Genomic DNA, 24,505 nt, shown 5'->3' on the forward strand with positions numbered 1-24,505 from the left:
TTTCTGAAGAAGGGTCTAGACCCGAAACGTCAGCCTTCCTGTTCCTCTGATGCTGCTTGGCCTGCTGTGTTCATCCAGCTCTACACCTTATTATCTCTTATCATTGATCAGAGACTGACTGGAATCTTCTGATTGACCTGTGGGCCCAATGTAGGTCTGGATCCCAGCAATACCCTGAGGCAGACCCCAGGTGGGGGAATGGAGAAGCAGCATTCCATTTTGAGGTGCCCCCCGCTTTCCATCTGCCACTGATTCACAACATCACCCACAAATTGCCAAGACTTCCCATTGACCACTTTCTGTTTCAAATATATTAGAAATGCTGAGTGGGCAACTCAAGAAGGAGACACCCTCTCTGTCTCTGTCTCTGTCTGTCTGCCTCTCACTGTCTGTCTCTGTCTCAGTCTTTTTCTGTCTGTATGTCTCTTTGTCTTCTCTCTCCCTGTTTGTATGTCTGTGTCTGTCTATCTGTCTGTATGTCTCTATCCCTCTCTCTCTGTCACTGTAGGTCTGTGTCTATGTGTTAGTCTGTCTTTGCTTGTCCCTTCCTGTCTGATTCTCTCTTTCTGTCTGTCTCTCTTTTCTCGTCCTTTGTTGCTACACTCTGACTGTTACTTCTCTGTCTCTCTCTCTCTCTCTCTGTCACTATCCCCGTCTCTGCCTTTTGTCATTTCGTGTCCACTTTTTTCTTGATGTTTGTCTCACTCTCTCTCTTATTCTCTTAGTGTTTTTCTCTCTCTCTCTCTGGCTATTTGCATGTGCTCTTTTGTTCACTGTGTCTGTTGTCATCTTTCTTTCTGCCTTTCTTGCGTTCTCTCTGTCATCTCCTCCCTATCTCGGTTTCCCCTTCTATATTTCTGTCTCTCTGTCTCCAGCAAGTGCTGATTTTACCAACCACTGCCAAATTTACTGCAGACAATGACTGAGAAATTCCATCCCTGGGATCCATTACACTCAGGCTTCATAACAAGAACTGACCCTAGATACCCAAGATCATTTATACTATGGACACTGCTTGGTCAGTGATGGAAGGCTGAGCAGCAAACAAAGCCCTGTTCTTGATCACCATCCTTGGTCCTCTCAAAGCAGTAACATGGAGTTAAGGAGCACCTTGGAAACCTGTTGATTAAACTGGGATAAGACCATTTAACTTTGCAATGCAGGCCATCAGCCAACAGGCTATAGGAGGCTGTTTGAATTATATGAATGTACATATTCCAGTTCTGCACATTCCACATCCATTCACCTCACCAGTGGGGAAGTAATATTAAGGTGGCTCAGTGGTTAGCACTGCTGCCTTGCAGTACCAGGGACCTGGGTTTGATCCCTGCCTCGGGTGACTGTCCATGTAGAGCTTGCACTTTCTCCCCATGTCTGTGCGGATTTGCTCCGGGTACTCCAGTTTCCTCCCCCAGTCCAAAGATGTGCAGGTTAGGTGGATTGGCCATGCTAAAGTGTTCAGGTGGGTTATAGGGGTAAGGATGCATCTGGGTGGGATGCCCTTCAGAGGGTCAGTGTGGACTTATTATGCCGAAGGGCCCGTTCCCACAATGTAGGGAATTCTATGAGGACAAGGGCAAATTATCCTCCCCAATCATAATTTGTTGATACTCCAAGAGGTTTGAGATGCAGTGCTTACAAAAACAGGAAAGTATGAAAGATGATCAGTGATGTTCCGCAGGGATCTGTTCTGGGATCTCTGCTCTTTGTGCTCCTTATAAATGACTTGGATGAGGAAGTGGAAGGGTGGGTTAGTAAGTTTGCCGATGACACGAAGGTTGGTGGAGTTGTGGACAGCATGGAGGGCTGTTGTATGTTGCAACAGGACATTGACAGGATGCAGAGCTGGGCAAAGAAGTGGCAGATGGAATTCAACCCGGAAAAAGTGTGAAGTGATTCATTTTGGAAGGTTGAATTTGAATGCAGAACACAGGGTTAATGGCAGGATTCTTGGCAGTGTGGAGGAACAGAGGGACCTTGGGGTCCACGTCCATAGATCCCTCAAAGTTGCCTCCCAAGTTGATAGGGTTGTTAAGAAGGCATATAGTGTGTTGCCTTTCATTGGCAGGGGAATTGAGTTTAAGAGCTGTGAGGTTATGCTACAGCTCTATAAAACCCTGGTTAGACCACATTTGGAATACTGTGTTCAGCTCTGGTCGCCTCATTATAGGAAGGATGTGGAAGCTTTAGAGAGGGTGAAGAGGAGATTTACCCGGATGCTGCCTGGACTGGAGGGCAGGTCTTATGAGGAAAGGTTGAGGGAGCCAGGCCTTTTCTCATTGGAGCGAAGAAGGATGAGAGGTGACTTGATAGAGGTGTACAAGATGATGAGAGACATAGATAGAGTGGATAGCCAGAGGCTTTTTCCCAGGGTGGAAATGACTATCGCGAGTGGCATGGTTTTAAGGTGATTGGAGGAAGGTATAGGGGAGATGTCAGAGGTAGGTTCTCCACGCAGAGAGTGGTGGGTGCGTGGAATGCGCTGCCGGCAGTGGTAGTGGAGTCAGATACATTAGGGGCATTTAAGTGACTCTTGGATCGGCACATGGAGGATAGTAAAATGTAGTGTATGCAGGGTAGATTGATCTTAGTAGGATAATAGGTCAGCACAACATCGCGGGCCAAAGCGCCTGTACCGTGCTGTACTGTTCTATGTTCTATCACAATTAGTATTTGACTGGTGAACTGCCCAACCTGAACATCAGACAGAAAGTTTGCGTCCAATACCCAACTCACTGCACCTGGAATCCAGCAGAAATTGTCAGCATTTCCCCAGAACCAAGACTGTATCAAATACAAACAGCAAATGACATGGGAGGCGCTGGCCCTGTGGTATTGTTGCTGGACTGTTAATCCAGAGACCCAGATAACATTCTGGGCACACGGTTCAAATGCTGCCACAGCAGATGGTGGAATTTGAATTCAATACAATACCTGGAATTAAGAATCTAATGATGACCATGAATCCATTGCCAATTGTTGGAAAAACCCATCTGGATCAATAATGCCCTTTAAGGAAGGAAATTACCGTCCTTACCTGGTCTGGTCTACGTGTGACTCCAGACCCACAGCAATGTGGTTGACTCATAACTGTCCTCTGGGCAATTAGGGATGGACAATAAATGCTGCCTGGCCAGCGAAGCCATCATCCTGTTAATGAAAAAAAAGTGTGAAGAGATAGATGCTAAGTAAGGAGAATAGCAGAAAAAGTGAATGATGTCTAATCACATAATGACCAGAATGTTGTCTAAGACACAACACAAAGACGGTTCCCCTGAACAACACTGTGAAAGCATTCAGCAGCCTCCAGCAAAGATTACCATAACCAAAACTGAGCAGAATAGTAAACCACAGATATATTTCAAAAGCTTGTAATTTTATTGCTCTCTGCTAAATTACCTGCAGACATAATGTTATTTTATTCAGTCATCATGCCAATAATCTGTAGCACTAGTGGTAGAAGTCTGATGTATTATACATAGGTGCCAGTAAACTTTGTCTGTGTATAATCATATCTGCAAATAATGCAACAATATTGTTGTTTCACTAATCCTGGTATGTGGTGGCATGTCTATGTCTAAGAGAAGAATATAACAAAAGGATATGGTCCAAGGACCAGTACATAGATCAGCAATGATCTCAATAAATCGTAAAATAGCCTCAATGGGCTTTCCTTTTGTTCGATCGACTCCTGTTCCTCCTCCATTCACTTCAATGCCTTTCCCAGCTTATTACAGCTTAGGTGTTTTATTGTTCTCTGTCATCTATTCCATCTTCTGCAATTGTAATTCACAGATCTGTGAGCATCCCATTCTGCTCGAATGGATGAGTGATCTTCAAGCATTGCTCACATTTTTCATTTACATGAACCATTTCTCATTATCGCAATTTTATTCTCACTTAACTTCAGTCCAATAATCCTACCAGTTAAATCATAGATATTAGTAGTTTGGAAATAAATCTGATTATAAATGCTACTTCATCATACTCTGCATGATCTATTCCACTGTGTTTGTTAAAGCTAAATGCTCAAAAGCAAATTGTAGAAATGTAGCATTTGATTAGATTGGCATTTGTTCCATTATGTTAAATTAATAGAGGTGGGTGAATTTTATTGTAACATCGGATTCAGTTTTTAATTTATTATTCATGTTTATGGCCATTTCTTTTTTCAGTTGCACCTAATCAGGATTTCATTGCTAATTTCCTTCTGTTTATTCATACAGATTGGAAGTCAATTCAGAAGCACTACTATTACATCTCTGACTAGACACCTTCCGGTACATTTATATTAGAATTTGACAGTGTAGTTCATCGAAACTCAGACTACAGTACATCCCGAATCACAAGATGCACTGCAGTAATTTGCCAAATTTCCTTAGACAGTACCTTCTAAACTCATGACCATTTCCACCCAGGACAAGGGCAACAGGTGCATGGGAATACCATTACCTGTGACTTCCCATCCAAGCTGCCCTGCCTTGGAAATATATCGCCATTCTTTCAGTGTTGCTGGATCCAAATCCTGGAATTCCCTCCCTGGCAGCATTGTGGGTCAACCTTTAGCACGTGCATTGCAGTGGTTCAAGAAGAAGGTGGCTCAACACCACCTTCTCAAGGTCACCTAAGTGTGGGCAATAAATGCTGGCCCAGCCAGCAATACCAAAATCCCCTGAATAAATAACGAAAAAAATTCCAACCTGACGCCTAAGAGAAAATGTTGGGACATTTCCTGTACCAGAGTATCTCCCATCAAATGGGTTTAGCATTGCATGGTGTTCAGTTGAGATATTGAATAAAGAGTTGTGTTCCCCTAGACCTCAGAAATATAGTAACAGCTGGGCAGAGAATGAGGGAATATTAGCTGGACCCAATATTGCACCATGAAAAAACTGGAAACAAATCTTTGCCTCATCTTACAAATGGAGTCTAAGCAAGTTTCTAACTCAATTTCTTATTTATTATTGAATTGACAGGGTGTGGGCAGTGTTGACAAAGTCAGCATTCATCATCCATCCTGAATTTCCTTCATTTGTGAGCTACATTCATGAACTAGAATGCCTCAAAAAGCAGCTCCCCACCGCCTTCCTATAGGGAATTACAAATGGATATTGAATACTGAGTTAACCAGCATCATTGACATCCCATGAACAAATGTTAGGAACGTGGCTAAGAACGGATGGGAACAAAATAAAATTAACATATTTTCTTACTACATTGAAGCAATTTGATCAATTAGTACATTGATGTGTTTGGCTGTATTCTTTTAGAAACATATTAAAAAAAATTAAAAATATGCAGCCAACAAATGATCATCTGTTTATTTTTAATCATTCATGGATTGTGAGCATCGCTGGCTAGCCAGCATTCATTGCCTGTCCCTATTCATCTCCATCCACTTTGTTAACTTGCATTTGTTTAACACTATCAAATATGAAATTTATTTCAATGTTATGCCAACAGAGGGTTAATCCTTCCACTAAATACTACTGCAGATATACAAAGCCCTGGTTAGATCCCATCTGTGTCGCCCTTACCACTATACCTCAGAGTAGATATATTGGCTATGGAAGGTGAGCAGCACAGATTTCATATCAATGGTACCAGAGCTTCACTGGTTAGATTACAACAAGTGATTATATTAACCTGTCTATAGTCCCTGGGTTATAAAAGATGCAGCTGTGATTTGCTGGAAGTTGTGATGATTTTGAAAGGAACTGATTGGGTAGAGAGAACATTGTCTCAGCTGTAACAAGTGTCGAAGTTAAGGTGATAGAACCAAAGCAAACTTGATAGATGATTTTATAAAAATGTAGTACTTGGATGCTGGAGATCTGAAATAAAAACTGGGAATGCTGGAGAAACTCAGCAGGTCTGGCAGCTTCTGAAAAAAGAAACATTTTGAGACCGATATGACTTCTTCAGGACGCAAGGAATTCATGTCAAAGATAGAAAAAGTATGGAACTGACTGCTACAAAAGACTTGCCGGCTCAATTAATAATTGTAAATATAAGCTTAATAGCTGTTTTTCTAGACAAGGCACATGAAGCCAACACAGGTTTATACAGGGAATGCAGCACACTGGCTGCAATTAGGTTGTAGGCCATCATGATGATTGAATCGAATGTTAGGCCTACTCCTCAGATTCTGTCTGACCTGCTGCGCTTTTCCAGCCTCATAGCTACAGACTCTGGCTTCCAGCATCTGCAGTCCTTATTGTCTCCAAGTAACTAATGGGCTCCACATTCCTATTTTCCTGAGGCGAAGGAGAAGTTGCTAAATGTGAATCCTGTGTTTGTTCGGTATACAATATTTAACAGCCATTTCCAAGTTATTTAATTTGACCTTTAAATACCCCTGTTAGGGTTTCCCATCACAAGCATAAGAACAGATGAGCAAGGAACAAGAGTAGGCCACTCGGCCCTTAGAGCCTGCTCTGCCATTCAATAAGGTCGTGGCTGATCTGATTTTAACCTCAACTCTACATTCCTGCATGTCCCCAGTAATCTTCCATCCCCTTGGTCATCAAGAGTCTCTCTACATCTGCCTTAAAACTATTTACAGATTCTGCATCCACTGCCTTTTGACGAAGGGAATCCAAAGATTCATGACTTTCTGAGAGAAAAATATTTTCCTCATCTCTATCTTAAAATGATGGCCTCTTATTTTTAAACTGTGACCCCTGGTTCTAGATTCTCTCACAAGAGGAAACATCATTTCAACAGCTGCCCAGTCAAGACCCCTCAGAATCTTACCTGTTCCTGTTAAGATACCTCTGACTCTTCTAAACTCAAGAAGATGCAGGCCTAGGCTGTTTAGCCTTCCTTCATAAGACAATCAATTCATTTGAAGACAACTTGAACTCTTCTCTAGTTTAAAGGAGAAACAGTCTGAGTCAATGGTGTCACAGAACTGTTACAGTGCAGAAGAAGGCTACTCAGTCCATTGTGCCTGCACCGGTTCTTCACACAAGCATTATTATTTAATGTCAGTCTCTTGATTTTACCCCATTCCCTTGTACATCATTTCTATCCAAATAAACATCCAATGCCTTCTTGACTACCTCAGTTGAACCTTCCTCTATCACACTTCCAGCCCATTTATTCAAGCTCTAAAAACTCACTCAGAGAAAATGATTTTCCTCACATCATCCTATCCTTTGTACATCAGTTTAAATCTGTGCCTTCTTGTTCTTGCTCCTTATCTGAGTAGGCACAGCTTCTCCCCATCTAACCTATCCAGGGGAAAGGGGGTATCAGCTCACCCTCTCATCATAAGTTGTCAATAATCCACTAATAAGACCTGAGCTTTTACTGGAGAGGATGCCTTCTGAATGTCCTTCCCATTCCTTGTGAGTGTGCCTGATTTCTGCATTGTTGCATTGAACTTGCTGTATAACCAACTCATGAAATAGTGCTTAACTGAGCACCAGTTATTTTAAAAGGGTTCAGAGCTTGTGATTTCTATTCACCAGTCTCTGAATTGTACCCAGTGATTCACCTGGAACAGTTATCTCCTTGTTATATTCTTCATGAGAAAGAACCATTAAGTCTTTAATTGAGAGTTCATGTGAAACAGTTCCTATTGTTTTTATATTTATTCTATTTACAAGTAACGAGGGATTGTTTTACATTCTCCTTTTTGTAAATATGTTGGAAGAACATCAATGATTAAAATGTTGAAACATTTATTGTTTTCTCAGGTTCCTTTGTTGTTCAGATAACAGCAACAGATGCTGATGATCCAACGTATGGAAACAGTGCCAGGGTTGTGTATAGTATCCTGCAGGGACAGCCGTACTTTTCAGTTGATCCCAAAACAGGTAACTGTTTCTATTTGAGCAATAGTAGTTAATTTTAATAAACAAATAATGATTTGGAAGAACTGTGGCTCATTGGGTAAATCTCTCTTGCCTCTGAGCCCAAAAGTTGTGAGTTCAACTCTTTTCCAGAGAATTTTAAGCACAAAATCCATCTGAAGCTCCAGTGAGGGATGGACAGAAGTGCCTTTCTTTTGGAAGAATTGATAAACCAAGGCTCCTTCTACCCCCTCAGGTAAAGATCCATGGCACAATGTTGAAGAAGAGGAGGTGAGGTGTCCCTCAATCATTGCCAGTGGAACAGATGATGTGGTTGTGATCATATTACTAATTCATGGAAGTTTTCTGTGTGCAACTGGATGTTGTTTCTCTTACATTTATGTAATAAATTGCCAATGCACCGTACTGTCTGCGTGTGATGCTGGACAGAAAAGTATTAAAGTTTGTAAATTTAAATGAGTAGGCTGTGTTGCACAACAGCAGTAATGAAATGGGAATATTGGTAACTACACTTTACAAAGTACTTTATGGGAACATAGGAACAGGAGTAGGCTATTCAGTGAGAAGGTGGCTGATGAGTGGCCTAACTCCATAGAGCTGCATGTGGCCCATACCTCCTAATACCTTTGATGAATAAAAATTTACCTATCTCAGATTTAAAAGTAATAACTGATCCAGCACCCACTGCTATCTGGGAAAGAGAGCTCCAAACCTCGAAAATCCTTTGTGTGTAGAAGTGTTCTTACTTTGCTGTCAGTAAATAGTTTTGGAATACCTTGAGATCATGAAGAAATGTCAGCTATAATATTCTTTTACATGTGCAAGGCACGTTACTGACAGAAATGTTAAAGCAGTGAATGTACAGCGAAAAGGTGAGACAATAGATGTGAGAGGCATACATTAGATACCAGCACAGTTTCTGGGAATCCTATATTCTTGATCTCAATGATACTGGCCACATAGGAAGATGCAAGAAGTTTCTATGTTGGGAATTCCTACTCCCTGAACAGCATACCTCCAAAGAATACACGTATGGTTTTCTTTTATAAGTGTGGCCTCTATATTAAAAAAAAATGCCAGAACAACAAGTTAAATGTTGTGGTGGATGGAAATCTGATATAAAACCAGTAAATTCTGGGTATACTCAGCTGATCAGGCAGCATCTAGAGAGAGAGGAACAGTTTCACATTTCAGGATCAAACAAAAACAGAAATTGCTGGAGAAACTCAGCAGGTCTGGCAGCATTTATGAAGAAAAAACAGACTTAATGTTTCAAGTCCAGTGAGCCTTCACCAGAAATGGACTTGAACTTTAACTCTGCTTTCTCATCTCAGAGGCTTCCAGACCTGCTGAGTTTCTCCAGCACTATCTGTCTTTTTTGTTCAGATCTCCAGCATCTGCAGTTCTCTGTTTTACATTTTACAATGATGGCCTGATATCCAGAGCAGGGCGAAGGCAAGATAGAGGTTGATTATCACATTAACAGTGAAAAAGTGAATGCATTTTACTGGGGGATAGTAAGGACTGTAGACGCTGGAAGTCAGAGTCAGTAAAATGTGGAACGGGAGGAGCACAGCAGGTCAGGCACCATCAAAGGAGCAGGAAAGTCAACATTTTGGGTCTGGACCCTTCATCAGGGTTGTCATTTAAAACACATCAGAAACCATGAAGGTAATGAGTTACTATTTAAGAAGGGAGTGGACTGAAGGTTGTAAATGATCATTACAGCATTACATATCATGATGTTGAAATTAAAAGATGAAAATTAGCTAGCATTAATGAACCAGGTAACTTAGTGGACAGCATGTTATATAGTTCCATTTTAAATCTCTTTAACTGTCGGAACAGTAAGTCATTAAAATAGTTTCCTTTTCTCTGTGGAGATCACAGAAAGACCATCAATAACTCTCGACTGAAACAAAGAACTGTGGATGCTGGGAATGTGAAACAAAAGCGGAAATTACTGAAGAACTTCAGCAGATCTGACAGCATCTGTGGAGAGAGAAACAGAGTTAGTGTTTTGAGTCCAATGACTCTTCATCAGAACTGAACTCAAATTCTCTCTCCACAGATGCTCCCAGAACGGCTGAGTTTATCCAGTAATTTCTGTTTTTGTTTAATAAGTAGTTACGACTGCCTCAGCATCAGTATTACTTGCATTCAGACAAGAACTTGGAATATTACAAGCGTGGCTCAGTGGCAGCTCTTTCTAAAGTTAGAAAGGTTGTGAATTCTGGTTCAAGCTCTTTTTACAGACTCGTTTACTCATCCCTTTGCTGTTTTCACCTGGTTTAAATTTAAATTTAAAAACATCAGCAATACATCCCAAAGCAGACCGGCAGAGCTCTAAAGCAAATGCTGGAAGGTGGGATTAGGACTGAGTAGCTGAGACAGATACAGTGAGCTAAGTGGCCTCTCTGTGTGCTGTAAACTTTCCATGATTTCCAAGATATTAAAAAATATCAACTGGTACAAAATACAACTGTCAGACAATTCACAATAAGCCAGTTTCACATCGGTCTGGAGCAATTTCAAGAAACATAGAAAATAGGACCAAGAGTAGGCCATATGGCCGTTTGAGCCTGCTCTACCATTCATTAGGATCATTCAATCCAAATTAGTACCCTATTCCCCCTTTCTCCCCCATACTCTTTGATCCCTTTAGCCCTAAGAACTATCTATAACTCCTTCTTGAAAACATTCAAAGTTTTGGCATCAACTGCTTTCTGTGGCAGAGAATTTCACAGGCTCACCACTGTCTGCGTGAAGACATTTCTGTTCATCTCAGTCCTAAGTGTTTTACCCGTATCCTTAGAATGTGACCCCCTGGTTCTAGACTCCCTGGTCATTAGGAACATCCTTCCTGCATTTACCCTATCCAATCCTGTTAGAATTTTATAGATTTCTACGAGATTCCATTCACCACCACCTCCCCCTCCCCCATTCTCCTAAACGCCGGTAAATGTACCGTTTCGCTTCATAAGTCAGTCCTGTCATCCCATTTAACCATGAGGAATCAGTAAACTGAGTCAAGAAAATACTTCTCACATTACAGCCCCTCTAGTCTTTCCCTTCTTGTGTTAAACAATAGATTCCACATGGTCAATCAGCTCACAATTTGGTAGGTGGGGAAACTGAGGAATCTAAATGCAGCTACTCCTTCTTTTGGAGATGTTTAAACAGTAAGTAAATATTGTATTTGCAATAATTACAATGTCAATGAGTCACTGATCAAGAAATTTAACAAGGTTTGCAGTTTATTGATATAATAATATGTTTTTAGAGTTTTGCTTAAGGAATTTAATAGAAAGAATTAGAAGTTAGTATGCTTGCAGCGAAATAGATTATGCAAAAATAGAGATTCCAACTCAGGAGGGATCCATTTATTGCATTTTTTTGACCAAATGAGGTCTATTCTCTATTTAGCAGCTGTGTTTGAGAATTGAGTCCAAGTTTCTGGTAGGATATTTTCACAGAATAATGCTCTTCTGAGTACCGTGGGCTTGATTCTAATGTCAGTGAACAATTTTGTGGGAGTGGATTGAATCATTGTGGCACAGGACTCTTGCTGTATGTCATCATGAAATGTGCTCAGTTTATACTGAACCATTTAGTAACGAGTAAATGTGAGCAATTAGTGATGGACAAACTTTGATAAAATATAAGCCAGCTGTTTAATATAGTGAATCAATTTATATCGCATTACGCACATCATTTTAAAATTCACATCCTTCAATCTCTCTCTGTCTGTACAACCTCCTCCAGCCTCAGAGATCTCTGTGCTCCTCCAATTCTGCCCCTTGCACATGCCCCATGCCTCAGTGTACTGGGTCCTAAGGCAGGATCTTCTGTCCCCTCTAGGGATTGGCAGCTTGGAAATGGGAAGGGCACTTAATTAGGAGGAGTGGTGACATCCCCACTGTTGTTTCCACTGGAATTGACTTCCTGGTGGAAAGGGTCATGGTCAGACTTCCCACCCAGCCATCAGTTGAGGTCATTAAGTGCCAATCGAGGAACACTAAAGGGAGGTCATCCAGCACCATTGGGATCAGTCCAGTCGCAGGCAGACCTGTCGTGAAGTAACAAAAACAGAACTGAGGAAAGATCACCGGACTCGAAACATTAACTCTGATTTTCTCTTCACAGAAGCTGCCAGCCCTGCTGAGCTTTTCCAGCAATTTCTGTTTTTGTTCCTGATTTACAGTATCTGCAGTTCTTTTGGTTTTTATTCTGTCATGAAACGACGAGCCCTGACAGTTCACCCTCTGTGTGTAGCTCCTCACCTCAGGGTGGGATTTTGTTAAATAATGGCAATCAGTTCTGGATGGAGGGATTAGAGGTAGGTCAAGGGATGCCAATGAAAACCAATGCCTGCTGTTACTTCCAACATCTCTACCTGCTGTCACGTCATGACTGCCAACCCCTCCACTTCTTGGGATTGTCCTCTGTGATCCTGGGCCACCAGTGGGTGTTCTTCCACCACCAGGCCTATGGCCTACTTCCTGGTACTGTGGAGTGAGGTAATCTTGTTTGACAATGCTCTAACTGAGTGGGACCTCCATCCCTGGAGTCTTCATTCAAACAAAGGCTTGTACTGGCTGATTGGCATTTGGTTTAGTGGAACTTCTAAGAGGAGGCAGTGCCAGTATTTACCCAGCTCTGTCAGCAAGACCCCCAACATCTCAGCAAAATTCTGCTCTGAGACTCCGGAATTTTCTCCCTAATCCTTTACATCCCTCTACCTCCTTATCTTCCTTCAAGAGACTCCTTAAGACCAGGCTCTTTGTCTGACTTTTTGATCCTTAATTGATGTAATCATAGAAGAGGCCCTTTGGCCCATCATGTCTGTACCACCAAAAATACATTATTGCTTACACCAGTCCCACGCTAGTGCCATAGCCTTCAATGTAACGACATTTCGAAAGTTCATCCAAGTACTTTGTTAAGGTTGTGAGGTTTCCTGCCTCGACTATCCTCGCAGGTAGTGCATTTCAGACTGCCATTGTCTTTTGGGTGAAAATAAATTCCTCAATTCCCTTCTAAACCTCCTGCCTTTCACTTTAAAAGTGTGCCCCCTTGGTCTTGACCCCTTGACTAAAGGGAACAGCTGCTTTCTATCCACTCTGTCCATGTCCCTCATAATCTTACACACCTCCATCAGGTCCTCACTCAACATTCTCTGCTCCAAAGAAAACAACCTGAGCTTATCCAGCCTCTCTTCATCGCTGAAATGCTCCGTCCCATGCAATGACAAATTCTGTTTGATAACTTTTTTTTTCTGAAGTGTCGTGGGGCTTGTTACGCAGGTAAAGGTATTGTATGAATACAGATGTTGGTGCTTTAAAGGCAGTCAGACAAAACAAGGTTGAGCTGCAAATACAGCACTGAAATCACAAATCTTCGCAATTTAGGAATGATAACCAATTGGTTATTACCGCCAGCATTGAAATCCCATTGCTCACCTGGGCATTGGAATAGTTTTCAGTTGAAAATCCATAAAGTAAGGTAGGTGCCAACTTATACAATGAAAAGCAAATGTGAAAGTCCATTTTGTGCGTGTATTATTTGTAGCATTACCTATATAAGAGAATTTCATGATAAATATTTGATTTTCTCTGTTTTCCATGTTTAGGTGTTATCAGAACAGCTTTATCAAACATGGACAGAGAAGTGAAAGAAGAATACCAAGTTATCATTCAGGCCAAAGACATGGGTGGACAAATGGGAGGCTTAGCAGGAACAACAATGGTCAATATCACTCTTACTGATGTCAATGACAATCCACCAAGGTTTGCAAAAAGTAAGTGCTCCTGCTTTCTTCAATCCCTTCACAAAGTACACAAAACCCTTTGACCCATGGTCTACACTTCAGTGATGTAGAAACCAGAATGAAATAGTTAAACCTTTGGCTGTGGTTAATCTTTTCCAAGTCTGTGTTAGTTTTGGGGTAATGCATGAGCAGTTTGTGAAGCTAGTTATAAGGTTTTGTTTTCAGTGCCGTAATTCGTTCATTTCTGATGAATACCCAATGACGCACTCGCTTGTTCTCTGTGCTGAACGCACAGGGTTCAGAAACAAGCTCCGGGATTTCACACTACAGCAGGAAAACTGGGAGAAGATGTTTGACTGCAATGACAAAGTGATGGATTCACCTGAAGACAACACATTCCGTTGTAAAAGATTACTCAGTTTTTCCAAAACTAACTCCCAACAATTTGCATTTCCTTTTATTGCACAGGTTCAGGTCAATGTGATATGTGAACAAATAGAAAAATTGACATTTCTCACTTATGAGATAGCTTTGGCAAATCGGGTTAAGGAGAATTCAAAGGGATTATACAAATACATTAGGGACAAAAAGGTAACTCGGGAGAGAATAGGGCCCCTTAAATATAAGCAAGGTCACCTATGTGTGAAACAGCAGAAGATGGGGAAGATAATAAACAAGTATTTTGCATCAGTGTTTACTGTGGAGAAGGATATGGAAGATAGAGGATGTGAGGAAAATAAATAATGACATCTTGAAAAATGTCCATAATACAGAGGAGGAGGTCCTAGATGTCTTAAAACGCATGAAGGTGGATAAATCCCTTGGACCTGATCAGGTGTACCTAAAACTTTGTGGGAAGCTAGGGAAGTGATTGCTAGGCCCCTTGCTGAGATATTTGTATCATCGATAGGCATAGGCTAGATGCCGAAAGGCTGGAGGTTTGCTAACATGGTGTCACTATTTAAGAAAGGTGGTAAGGAAAAGCCAGGGAACTACAATTCAGTGATCCTGACATTGGTGGTGGGCAAGTTGTTGGAGGAAATCCTGAGGGACAGGATTTAGATGTATTTGGAAAGGCAAAGACTGATTAGGAATAGTCAACATGGGTTTGTGCATGGGAAATTATATCTCATGAGCTTTATTGAGTTTTTTGAAGAAGTAACAAAGAGGATTGATGAGGGCAGAGCAGTGGATATGATCTATATGGACTTCAGTAAGGTGTTCGATAAGTCTCCTCGTGGTAGACTGGTTAGCAAGATTAGATCACACGGAACAGACGGAGAGCGAGCTACTTAGAAACAGAACTAGCTTGAAGGTAGAAGACAGAGGGTGGTGGTGGAGGCTTGCTTTTCAGACTGGAGGCCTGTGACCAGCAGTGTGCCACAAGGATCAGGCTGGGTCCGCTGCTTTCTGTCTTTATATAAATGATTTGGATGTGAACATAGGAGGTATGGTTAGTAAGTTTGCAGATGAAACCAAAATTGGAGGTGTAGTGGGCAGTGAAGAAGGTTACCTTAGAGTGCAACGGGATCTTGATCAGATGGGCCAATGGATCATGGAGTGGTAGATGGAGTTTAATTGAGATAAATGTGAGGCACTGCATTTTGACAAGGCAAATCAGGGCTGGACTTAATGGTAAGGTCCTGGGGAGTGTTGTCGAACAAAGAGACCTTGGAGTGCAGGCTCATAGTTCCTTGAAAGTGGAGTCATAGGTAGATAGAATAGTGAAGAAGGTATTTGGTATGCTTGCCTTTATTGGTCAGTGCATTGAGTATAGGAGTTGGGAGGTCATGTTGAGGCTGTATAGGACTTTGGTTAGGCCACTATTGTAATACTGCGTACAATTGTGGTCTCACTGCTACAGGAAGGACATTGTGAAACTTGAAAGGGTTCAGAAAAGATTTACAAGAATGTTGCCAGAATTGGAGATCTTGAGTTATAGGGACAGGCTGAAAAGATTGGGACTATTTCCCTTGGAGCATTGGAGGCAGGGGGGTGAACTTATAGAAGTTTATAAAATCATGAAGGGGCATGGATATGGTAAATGGACTAAGCCTTTTCTCTGGGGTGGGGGCGTCCAAAATTGGAGGGCATACATTTAAGGTGGGAGGGGAAAGATTTAAAAGGGACTTAAGGGGCAACTTTTTCACGCAGAGAGTGATGCGTGTATGGAATAAGCTGCCAGAGGAAGTGCTAGAGGCAGGTATAATAACAACATGTAAAAGGCATCTGGATGGGTATATGAATAGGAAGGATTTAGAGGGATATTGGCCAAATGCTGGCAAATGGGACCAGATTTATTTAGGATATCTGGTCGGCATGGATGAGTTGGACTGAAGGGTCTATTTCTGTGCTGTATGGCCCTATGACTCCATGACTCTATTTACTGCATGACTGTTTTTTTTTGACATACAGTGGTTTGTTGGGAAATTGGATTATCCGAGGGCATCCTAAGCCATCACAAATTTCTGTTTATCATAAGTTTGTGGGTGAGACCCCTGTAGTTTGAATTATTGCAGTTTTACAGCATTGATCAAACACTGATTTGACGCCATTTTGAAGTTCCATGCTTCAGCAATTTCTCTCTTAATCTTTCACAGCTTATTTGGTGAATCTCTCTGATGGCTGTTGCTGTCATTATCCTTACTTTGGGAATTATTTTTTCATACCTTTTGAAAGTTTCAAGATGTACAGCGAATAATCTGCCCAGTTTTGGTTGCTTCACATTTTGTGCCCTAGTTATGTTCAGGCCCAGGGAAGAATATGGGACAAAGGTTCTAATCCCTCCGTGGTGGAATTTAAATGCAGTTATTAAATTTGGAATGAACAGCTGGTCTCATTGATGGTGACTGTGAAAGTGATATTAATTGTTGTGAAAGAACCCATCAGGTTCAGTAAATCTTTAGGGAAGGAAACCTGTTGTCCTTATCTTGTCTGGCCTACACATGACTGTGGACCCACAGCAATGTGGTTGACTCTCAACAACTCATTGAAATGGTCAAGAGAGGCAATTAATTCAAGAGAAATTAGCAATAGCATGTGTGATGAAAGGTGTGTATTTATAATATATATGAATTTTTTTTTATGAGTTTATATTTTAAACTAGTGGAGTATGGGATTGGGGTTGGGGCTGGGATTGGGAGAAGGGATTTAATAATTAACTAGGTCAGCTTTTCAGAAACATTATTTTAAATCAGCATGTGTCAAAGAGAAGATGGCTGAAGACCCTTGGGCGAGGTTAGGGAAGATTTTTTGTATGGTGAAGTTTTACGGCAGAGAGAGTAAACATTAAAATGTATTAGCTTGCTTTTATGTTCAGAATAATCAATGATAGATTTTCTTTTTATAAAATCAGAGATGGAAAGTCTTTTGGGTTCAGTTCACTGAGCTCAAACATACCTCTCACAGAAAAAGGAGATGGTTCTCAGTCCAGTCAAAGTATTGAGTTATCTCAACATAAGGGTTGTAGTTTGAAAAAAAAATCTCCAAAGAGTGTTTTGTCAGAACTCTGCAGACTATTAAAGGACTGAAGAATTCTAAGCTCTCGGTTGTGTGAGTGTTCAAGAAAAAATGTTCACATCTCACAGGATCAGAACTGAGAAGAAGCAGTTAAGTCAACCTATTAAAACAAACTCAGAGAATGCTGGAGAAACTCAGCAGGTCTGGCAGCATCTGTGGAGAGAGAAACAGAGTTAGCAATTCCAGTCCAGTTCTTCAGAAGAGTCAGCATTTATAGACCACCTCTAGTTGCCCTCAAGAAGGTGGTGGTGAGCTGTCTTCTTGAACTGCAGTGTTCCATGTGCTGTAGGTAGACCCATGATGCCAATAGGGAAGGAGTTCCATGTGATAGTTCAGTATGTATGTAAATATCTTGGTTTGTTTATTCTTTTTTAGAGTGATAAATTTCTTCTGTTTTATTTGAAATACCAAATCTACCACCTGATGTGCTTATGTTTCAGTGAAAGGCCATTGCATTAAATGAAAAATAAAACAAAACCCAGATATCGTTGTGAGATTTGACTTATCCAGCAGTAACATCAGGTGGAATCATACCAGACAACAAGTGCTGATTTTAGTTGTGATATTCACACTCCACAGAGGCATGAAAAATAATATGATTGAAGGAACGCTGAAATATCTGATAATCCCCTTTGCAGCTGGGCTGCCTGAGCATCAATGGATTGCACTGATGTCATATGACAGTGGGTCTATGTTTCTGCTGCTAGGCTCCGATATCAGATGTTAGTGGACTCACTAACCTTAACCACTCGCTTCAATCCAGTGAATGACTTCCGTACATTGGCCTGTGCGTTGCACTCCTGCCAGTTATCCCCACAGTTACCTCTTTTCACTGCCAACTCAATGTGTATATGGATAGCCTCCTGCTCAACTAAGGATAGGCAATATACCATTGAGTCATTGAGATCTACAGCACAGGCAAAGGCCCTTTGGCCCATCATGCCCACGCTGGTCAGAAACAGCCACCAGTCTCTGTTAACTTTCATCATCTCCTTCAGCAAGACCTTTAATATGTGTCTAAAAATTCAGGAAGTCTTCTCTTTCCCATAATGGGTCACTGACCTCTCTTTCCCAGGTCAGATCCTGTTGCACAGTGACTCCCAGCACCTGCAATAGCCTTTAAATGATGGCGATCAGCTTTAAGAAGAGCGAGTTGCTGACAATATTTCCCCCCTCCATTACTAATGCATAGTGAAGGAAGACTGCAGGAAAACCTGGTAGCAGAGACAGAGCAATATAATTTACAGACAACAGGAAGTTGGTGTGCAGCCTATTTACCACTCAAAAGGAACTGGGTAATCGTGCATCGCAAACACTGTTCCCATTTCAGAGATGAACCAAGATAACCTCTGTGGAGATTTTGGCTTTGGCTATGCACCAGCAATAGGAAGCTGGTAGTAAATTGAAAGGGGTGGCGGCAAATAGTTGTGGATTCACTGCTTTCCCTATTGTCCTGAATTAAATTGGGATAAATCCTAAACCCCACTTGCAATCTTACTGATCTCTGCAATACACTAAAAAAGCGTGTGGACTCTGTTAATAGCTAGTGTCGAAATTCTTTATTCTTTGTAGACACAACGACTCCTCTGGATGATGATTTTGACTGCATTGTATATTCTAATAACATACTTTGATTCTTCAAAAGGCTTTGTTGTTTAGTGCCTGACCTGCTCTTCTCATCTGACAATAATAAATTGGACTGGTAAATGTCTAATCAGAAGCTGAATACCCAGCACTCACTATGAACATAATTTTAGGATTGATAGTGAAGTAGTGCCCTTGGATCTATGTGTCAAGAAGACACCTCTCACCTCTGAATGCCTGGTGCCATTACCCAAGTATCAACTCTCATTTAGTAAGGCAGTTCATAATTCATAAAAACCCTTTTAAACAATTATTGTGAATTATTTGAATAAAGAACACAAACTTATCATTCAAGGAGCCTTTGTATCTTCAAATGATAACAAACTTGTACACTGGTTATGCTCAGCTTTTGCTCGTGGCTTATGTATAGTTTATGCTGAGATTTACAGATCACTTTTTTCCAAGTGTGGTCCATTATTTAAGTTGGTTTAACTAAGGAAATCGGGGAAAGCAGTGGATACACCAGACTTGGAAGGGAGTGGATGCAGCCAGTACTAATAAAGGAGTTAGCTCCCAAACTGCAGTTTGCATTTGTGCATCTGTACCTCATTCACATACTGGGTGTGGGAATCGCTGGGAAGCCTGGTATTTGTTGCCTTTGGTTGTAGTTTTTGAGATCACTTTGTAAGGCAGTTGGGAGTCAGTCCTTACTGTGGACCTGGAGACATAAATAAAACAAATACTGGTAAAGATGGCAGATTCCTAAATGAGGACAATGAACAAAATGAGTTTTTATGATAATTCAATAGTATTTATGGTCACCAGTACTGATACTCATATTTTGTCACAGTTTTATTTAATTCATGAGCTTAAATTGCAGTCTTGCTATGATGGGGTTTGAATGCATGTCTGCTGATTATGGGTAAGGTCTCCACATTCCTCATCCTGCTGCAGACTCAGGGATAGGGATTTCAGGGAAGAGCAAGATGTAATTATGCCAATGGGGTTGAACGGTTAATCCCGGTTATAGTAAGATGTTGAAGTTGTAATCGTTCCATTTTGTTTCGCTCAACTGCGTGGCTTGGATGTCGGTGCGTGAATGTAGATAATGGTGGACCAAGTTGAAAGCTACACCAACCATTGTGAGCCCTGGCTCAGAATGCACAACATCAGACAGGGGAAGAAATCAGTTTGAAGTCATAAGGTGCAGTGATACACATAATGGGCAGAGGGAGTAATGGGTAATGGTCATGTCACTGGACTAGTAATCCAGAAGCAAAGAGCAATATTTAGGGGATGTAGGTAAGAATCCCACAGCAGACAGTGAAATTTAAAACAATAAGGGAAAGTCTTGAGTTAAAATAGCTGGCCTGGTGGCAGTTATGTAGTCATGAAAACCCATCTCTGGTATACTTCTGGTGCAGTGATAGTTTCCCTATGTCTGGGCCAGGAGACCTGGATTCAAACCCCACTTGCTCCAAAGGTATGTATCTCTGAACAGATTGATTAGGAAAATCTAAAAACTTATCTGCTTGACTAAAGTCCTTTAGGGATGGAAATCTTCTATCTTTACCTGGTGTGGTGTATTGTAACTCCAGATCCACACAGCAATGTAGTCTGCTTTGTTTTATTCAAGCACAGGATCTGGGCATCACTGGCTAGGTCGGCATTTTTTGCCCATTCCTTACTGCCTAGAGGGCAGTTAAGAGTCAACCACATTGCTGTGGGTCTGGAGTAACAGGTACACCAGACCAAGTTAGATGAAACTTCCTTCCCTGAAGGGCAACAGTGAACCAGATGGGTTTTTCTCCAAACAATGGACAACAGTTTCATGGTTATCATTAGACTCTTAATACCAGATAATTTTTATTGATTTCAAATTCCACCATCTGGCATGGTGTGATTTGAACCCAGGTCCCCAGATAATAACTGGGATCTCTGGATTAATAGTCTAATGCTAATACCACTAAGACCATATCACTTCTCCTGTGTTGGCTCTTAGCTGCCTTCTGAAATAGTCCAACAAGGCACTCAGTTCAAGAGCATAAAGGGATGGGCAACAAACGTTGGGTTCATCAATGATGCCAACATTCCATTAGTAAATCAATGAAAACCATATCCACGTTGAAACACAAAGAGAAATGATTGTATGGCCAACCCTGTGAAGGATATCTGACACACCTGAGCTACTACATGAGCGGATGCTTCAAGGAAAGGGACAAATGGAAAGAGAGAAATCTGGGGAAGGAATATGAGAATAAATTTACTCCCAGTGAGCTCACCAATAAACATGGCAATTGTCTGGCCTCAGAAAATGGCACTGACATATTTAAAAATCTAGCAAATTATTACAAATGAAAACTTAATAATGGCAATGAATAAGAGAAAACCTCCCACTCCAATTAAATGTGTGTGAGAAATTGCACTGGAGAATATTCTCCGTAATATTTCAAGATGGATTGCTCATTTGTAATTTATGCACCAGACATGTAAATGGCTGCATAGAGAAGGAATATCACACAGAAGATGTAGTTTCATCTACCTAATGATTGGATGACTGATTTATTTTCCATGATTGGACATGGAAATTACCTTTAGCCTCTGGCGAACAGAGCAAGATTTTTTGAGTGTCTTGTTTGTTCACAAGAGAATTACAAAATAAAATGTGATAGTGATTTCCCATGTGGACCGAGTTAGAATAATGTTAAGCTTGAATTTTTTTTTATCCTTATCACAAATATATTTCACTTCAAGGGATAAACACAACAGCAAGTGGATAACTAGCTTGAAAAGGAGGTACAAACATTTTTAGACTCATAGAGTCATACACCATGGAAACAGACCCTTCAGCCCAACCAGTCCATGCTAACCATAACCGTCAGGAATTATTGATTCAAATTGTCAAATGCCAAACTAATGGCGATGATACTGGGATTTGTTATTATTTAGTCATGAATGGTACAGCAACTAATGACCTGTTTGTGAACCCATGGCACATGTATAGTTGTTGCAGTTTAGTTTCCAGTTGGTGGTGAACCCCAAGATGTTAAAAATGGCCGGACTCAGACTTTATCGAGACGAATTCTTGCAGTGAGGTAAGAGATGAATGGTTTTCCTCGAGCTGGCTTTAGCTCCGATCAATGAGGAGTTTTCCTCTATTCTTCATTATCATCAGATTGTTGGGACCCCTTTGTGCCACACTTGGTCACGTGCTGACATGATGTCAATATCAATCACTTACACCTCACCTGGAATTCATTGCTTGTGCCTATGCTTGGACCAAGGTGAAAATGTAGGCTGGAGACAAATGGAGTTGGTTAAAACCAACTGAACACAGTGAGTTATTAGGGAATAAGTGAAACTTGATAGCATCATTGATGACTCCATTTATTGATTTCTTATATTTGGAAGTAGGAGGATTTGATCCATAATTAGCTAGACTGAATTTGTTCTGCTTGGTGTAGGCAGTTGCAAAAATGTTATATTAACAAGAGGAGACCTTGTTTAATAACGTATAATTCATGTTAAATTGTTGGCATGAATACCAATTTCAGTTTCAATTATATTATAAATAATGAACATAGCAGTGGAGGAAATCCAATATTTGCTTCCCCACAAAGTCTTGGTTTAATGCAGGCCCACATTTTGAAACTTTATTTAATAAATGTTCTACTACTTATCAAAATTTGGTGCTATCTTCCCTCAATAAAACCAATCACTAAAATGGCTTTGAATATTGAACCTTTCAAATGTCATGTTGATTAATTCATGCCAGTTCTTCTCTTCACGTGCAGTTTGATTGCAATGATTGCAGTTTGGTACAGAACTGCAGGTCTGTTCGAAATCTCCAGCTGTGTAAAATGCACTTTATCTTGCTGCTATACCTGTTGCAATGCAGATCTCAGGCTAATACCAGTCAATTGTTTTCCATAGAAAAAAATACAGTTCTCTTGGTAACTATGTGTGATGGGTCACAGAAAGAAATTTCACTAACAGATATTTTCTTGGATAGGTTGGAAGATTTGCCAAGTAACAAGTCCTTGGCATAGGCAAAATACATTTTACTCAATTCGATATTTGAAAATTCTAGTTTATATCAATTCTGAATTAAACAGGTGATACTTAACTAATTCTGGGTCTAGATGTCTGATTATATGGATTCATTTTGATCATCTGATCATGATATCGCCATTAATGATCTGTACACTAGAGCAAGGAGGCCTGGGTTCAAATCCCACCTGCTGCAGAGGTGCGTAATGACATCTCTGAACAGATTGATTAGAAAATGTCAGTGGACTAGGCTGGCCAATTGACAGATCATTTATCTTACACAGAACATGTGGATTTATTGCATTTCCCCCCATTATGATTGTTCAGCCCATTTGGCATATGTGATCTACTGCAATGCTGTATGCTCTTTCACTACATGAATAATGCTCTGGTCTTTTACATCTATACATCCTCTTTAATGTCTCTAACTTGACTTGTAATAGTTACTTGAGAAGACAAATTTTGAACATTTTTATTGGGTTTCTGACTTTTAGAGATGTCTGTCAAAGTAACTTTGGATTTCTGGTTTGGGATTTCACTGAAACCAATTCAGAATGTGATGATACCATTTCAGATCAGAAGTGTACAGTGTACATTTATGGGTTGTGATGAAATGTAGTTAATAATGTGTTGGTGAGGGTGTGAATCTATGCCAAGTGAAGTAAGTTCTCCCTATCCATTTCACTGGAAATGACTCATTTAAATACGTAATCATAACTCCCAGTGGAATTCAATTTAATCGTGTGGAGAGGAAATAAAGAGTTGTTATAAAGTGGAGGGCAACCGCCCTCAGATATCTAAAATTGAAACACCCAGAGATGCTCACCTCACTCTATTATCTGTTAAAAGAAGTGTGAAAAGTAGTTCAACCTGCTTCTCACCCCCAATCTGTTATAAAGAAGTGGTGAAATGAAGTAAACACCGGATCCTCACTCTTTCAGCAACAAGTAACAATTTATTTATCCAACGCTAACAGTGAACAAATTAACTGAACTATTAACAGACCGAACAACTCCCCTCTAACTACTAACTATTCCCGAATAAAACAAAATTCTAATGGTATGCTGATCCAATAAATACAAAGCCCATTTATATAAATGAAAATTTAAAAAGTAATAGAACTTAGTTTCTCAAAATGATGGCCGGGTTATGTCTTCCAGAATGTTCTGTGTCTTCTCCGTTGACCTTCTATCAAAAATGCCTTCTCCATAGAATTCTTCTGTTGGGAATATTAACTAAGAGTGCCATGGCACCTTTATTTAGATAATGCTTTCTCTAAGAGCTGAGAGAGCTGATCTCTTAGCAGAGGGTAGTTCGCCCTCTGCCGATTTTGCAACAGTTCCCATCTTTTATGCCCTTGATGACATATCAATTTCTTATAATAGGATTGCTCCAATGTGGTCAAAACCATCAGATTTAAATTTCATTGGTTTTGAGTATCTAAGTGCCTAGTTCAAATTAATTGGCTAAATTCAAACTTGTTGTCTTGATAACAAAACAAAACTGCAGCGTGGCTTGCTAACCATCCAGCCTTTTGGTACAAATGTTACAATTCAGGTGCTCTATGCACCTGCAAATGCACAAGCTGCTTACAGATTTTTTTTTAATCTCCAAGCCTAGAAATAGCACATCATCTTTTAAAGGGACTACACACTGCTTTTCACTGCTTATCATTTTATAAACATCAATACTTTATAAACACCAAATTCTAATATCTTGCCTTCCAATCCACAAGTTCTCTACCCAACTTTGCAACCTCCCC

General features: G+C 40.6%; 1 protein-coding gene across 1 annotated transcript in view; it reads left to right on the forward strand.

Moving 5' to 3' along the window:
• The window catches only part of LOC109917775 (cadherin-12-like), a 200,075-nt gene that overhangs the window by 32,668 nt on the left and 142,902 nt on the right, over positions 1-24,505 (forward strand). The window contains exons 3-4 of the mRNA XM_048609263.1: positions 7,704-7,823; positions 13,453-13,620. Of these exons, the coding sequence (XP_048465220.1) occupies positions 7,704-7,823; positions 13,453-13,620 (288 nt within the window). The remainder of the gene's footprint in view (positions 1-7,703; positions 7,824-13,452; positions 13,621-24,505) is intronic.

Source organism: Rhincodon typus, chromosome 2 (assembly GCF_021869965.1).
Source record: "Rhincodon typus isolate 14 chromosome 2, sRhiTyp1.1, whole genome shotgun sequence".
In the NCBI taxonomy this organism is placed as follows: domain Eukaryota; kingdom Metazoa; phylum Chordata; class Chondrichthyes; order Orectolobiformes; family Rhincodontidae; genus Rhincodon; species Rhincodon typus.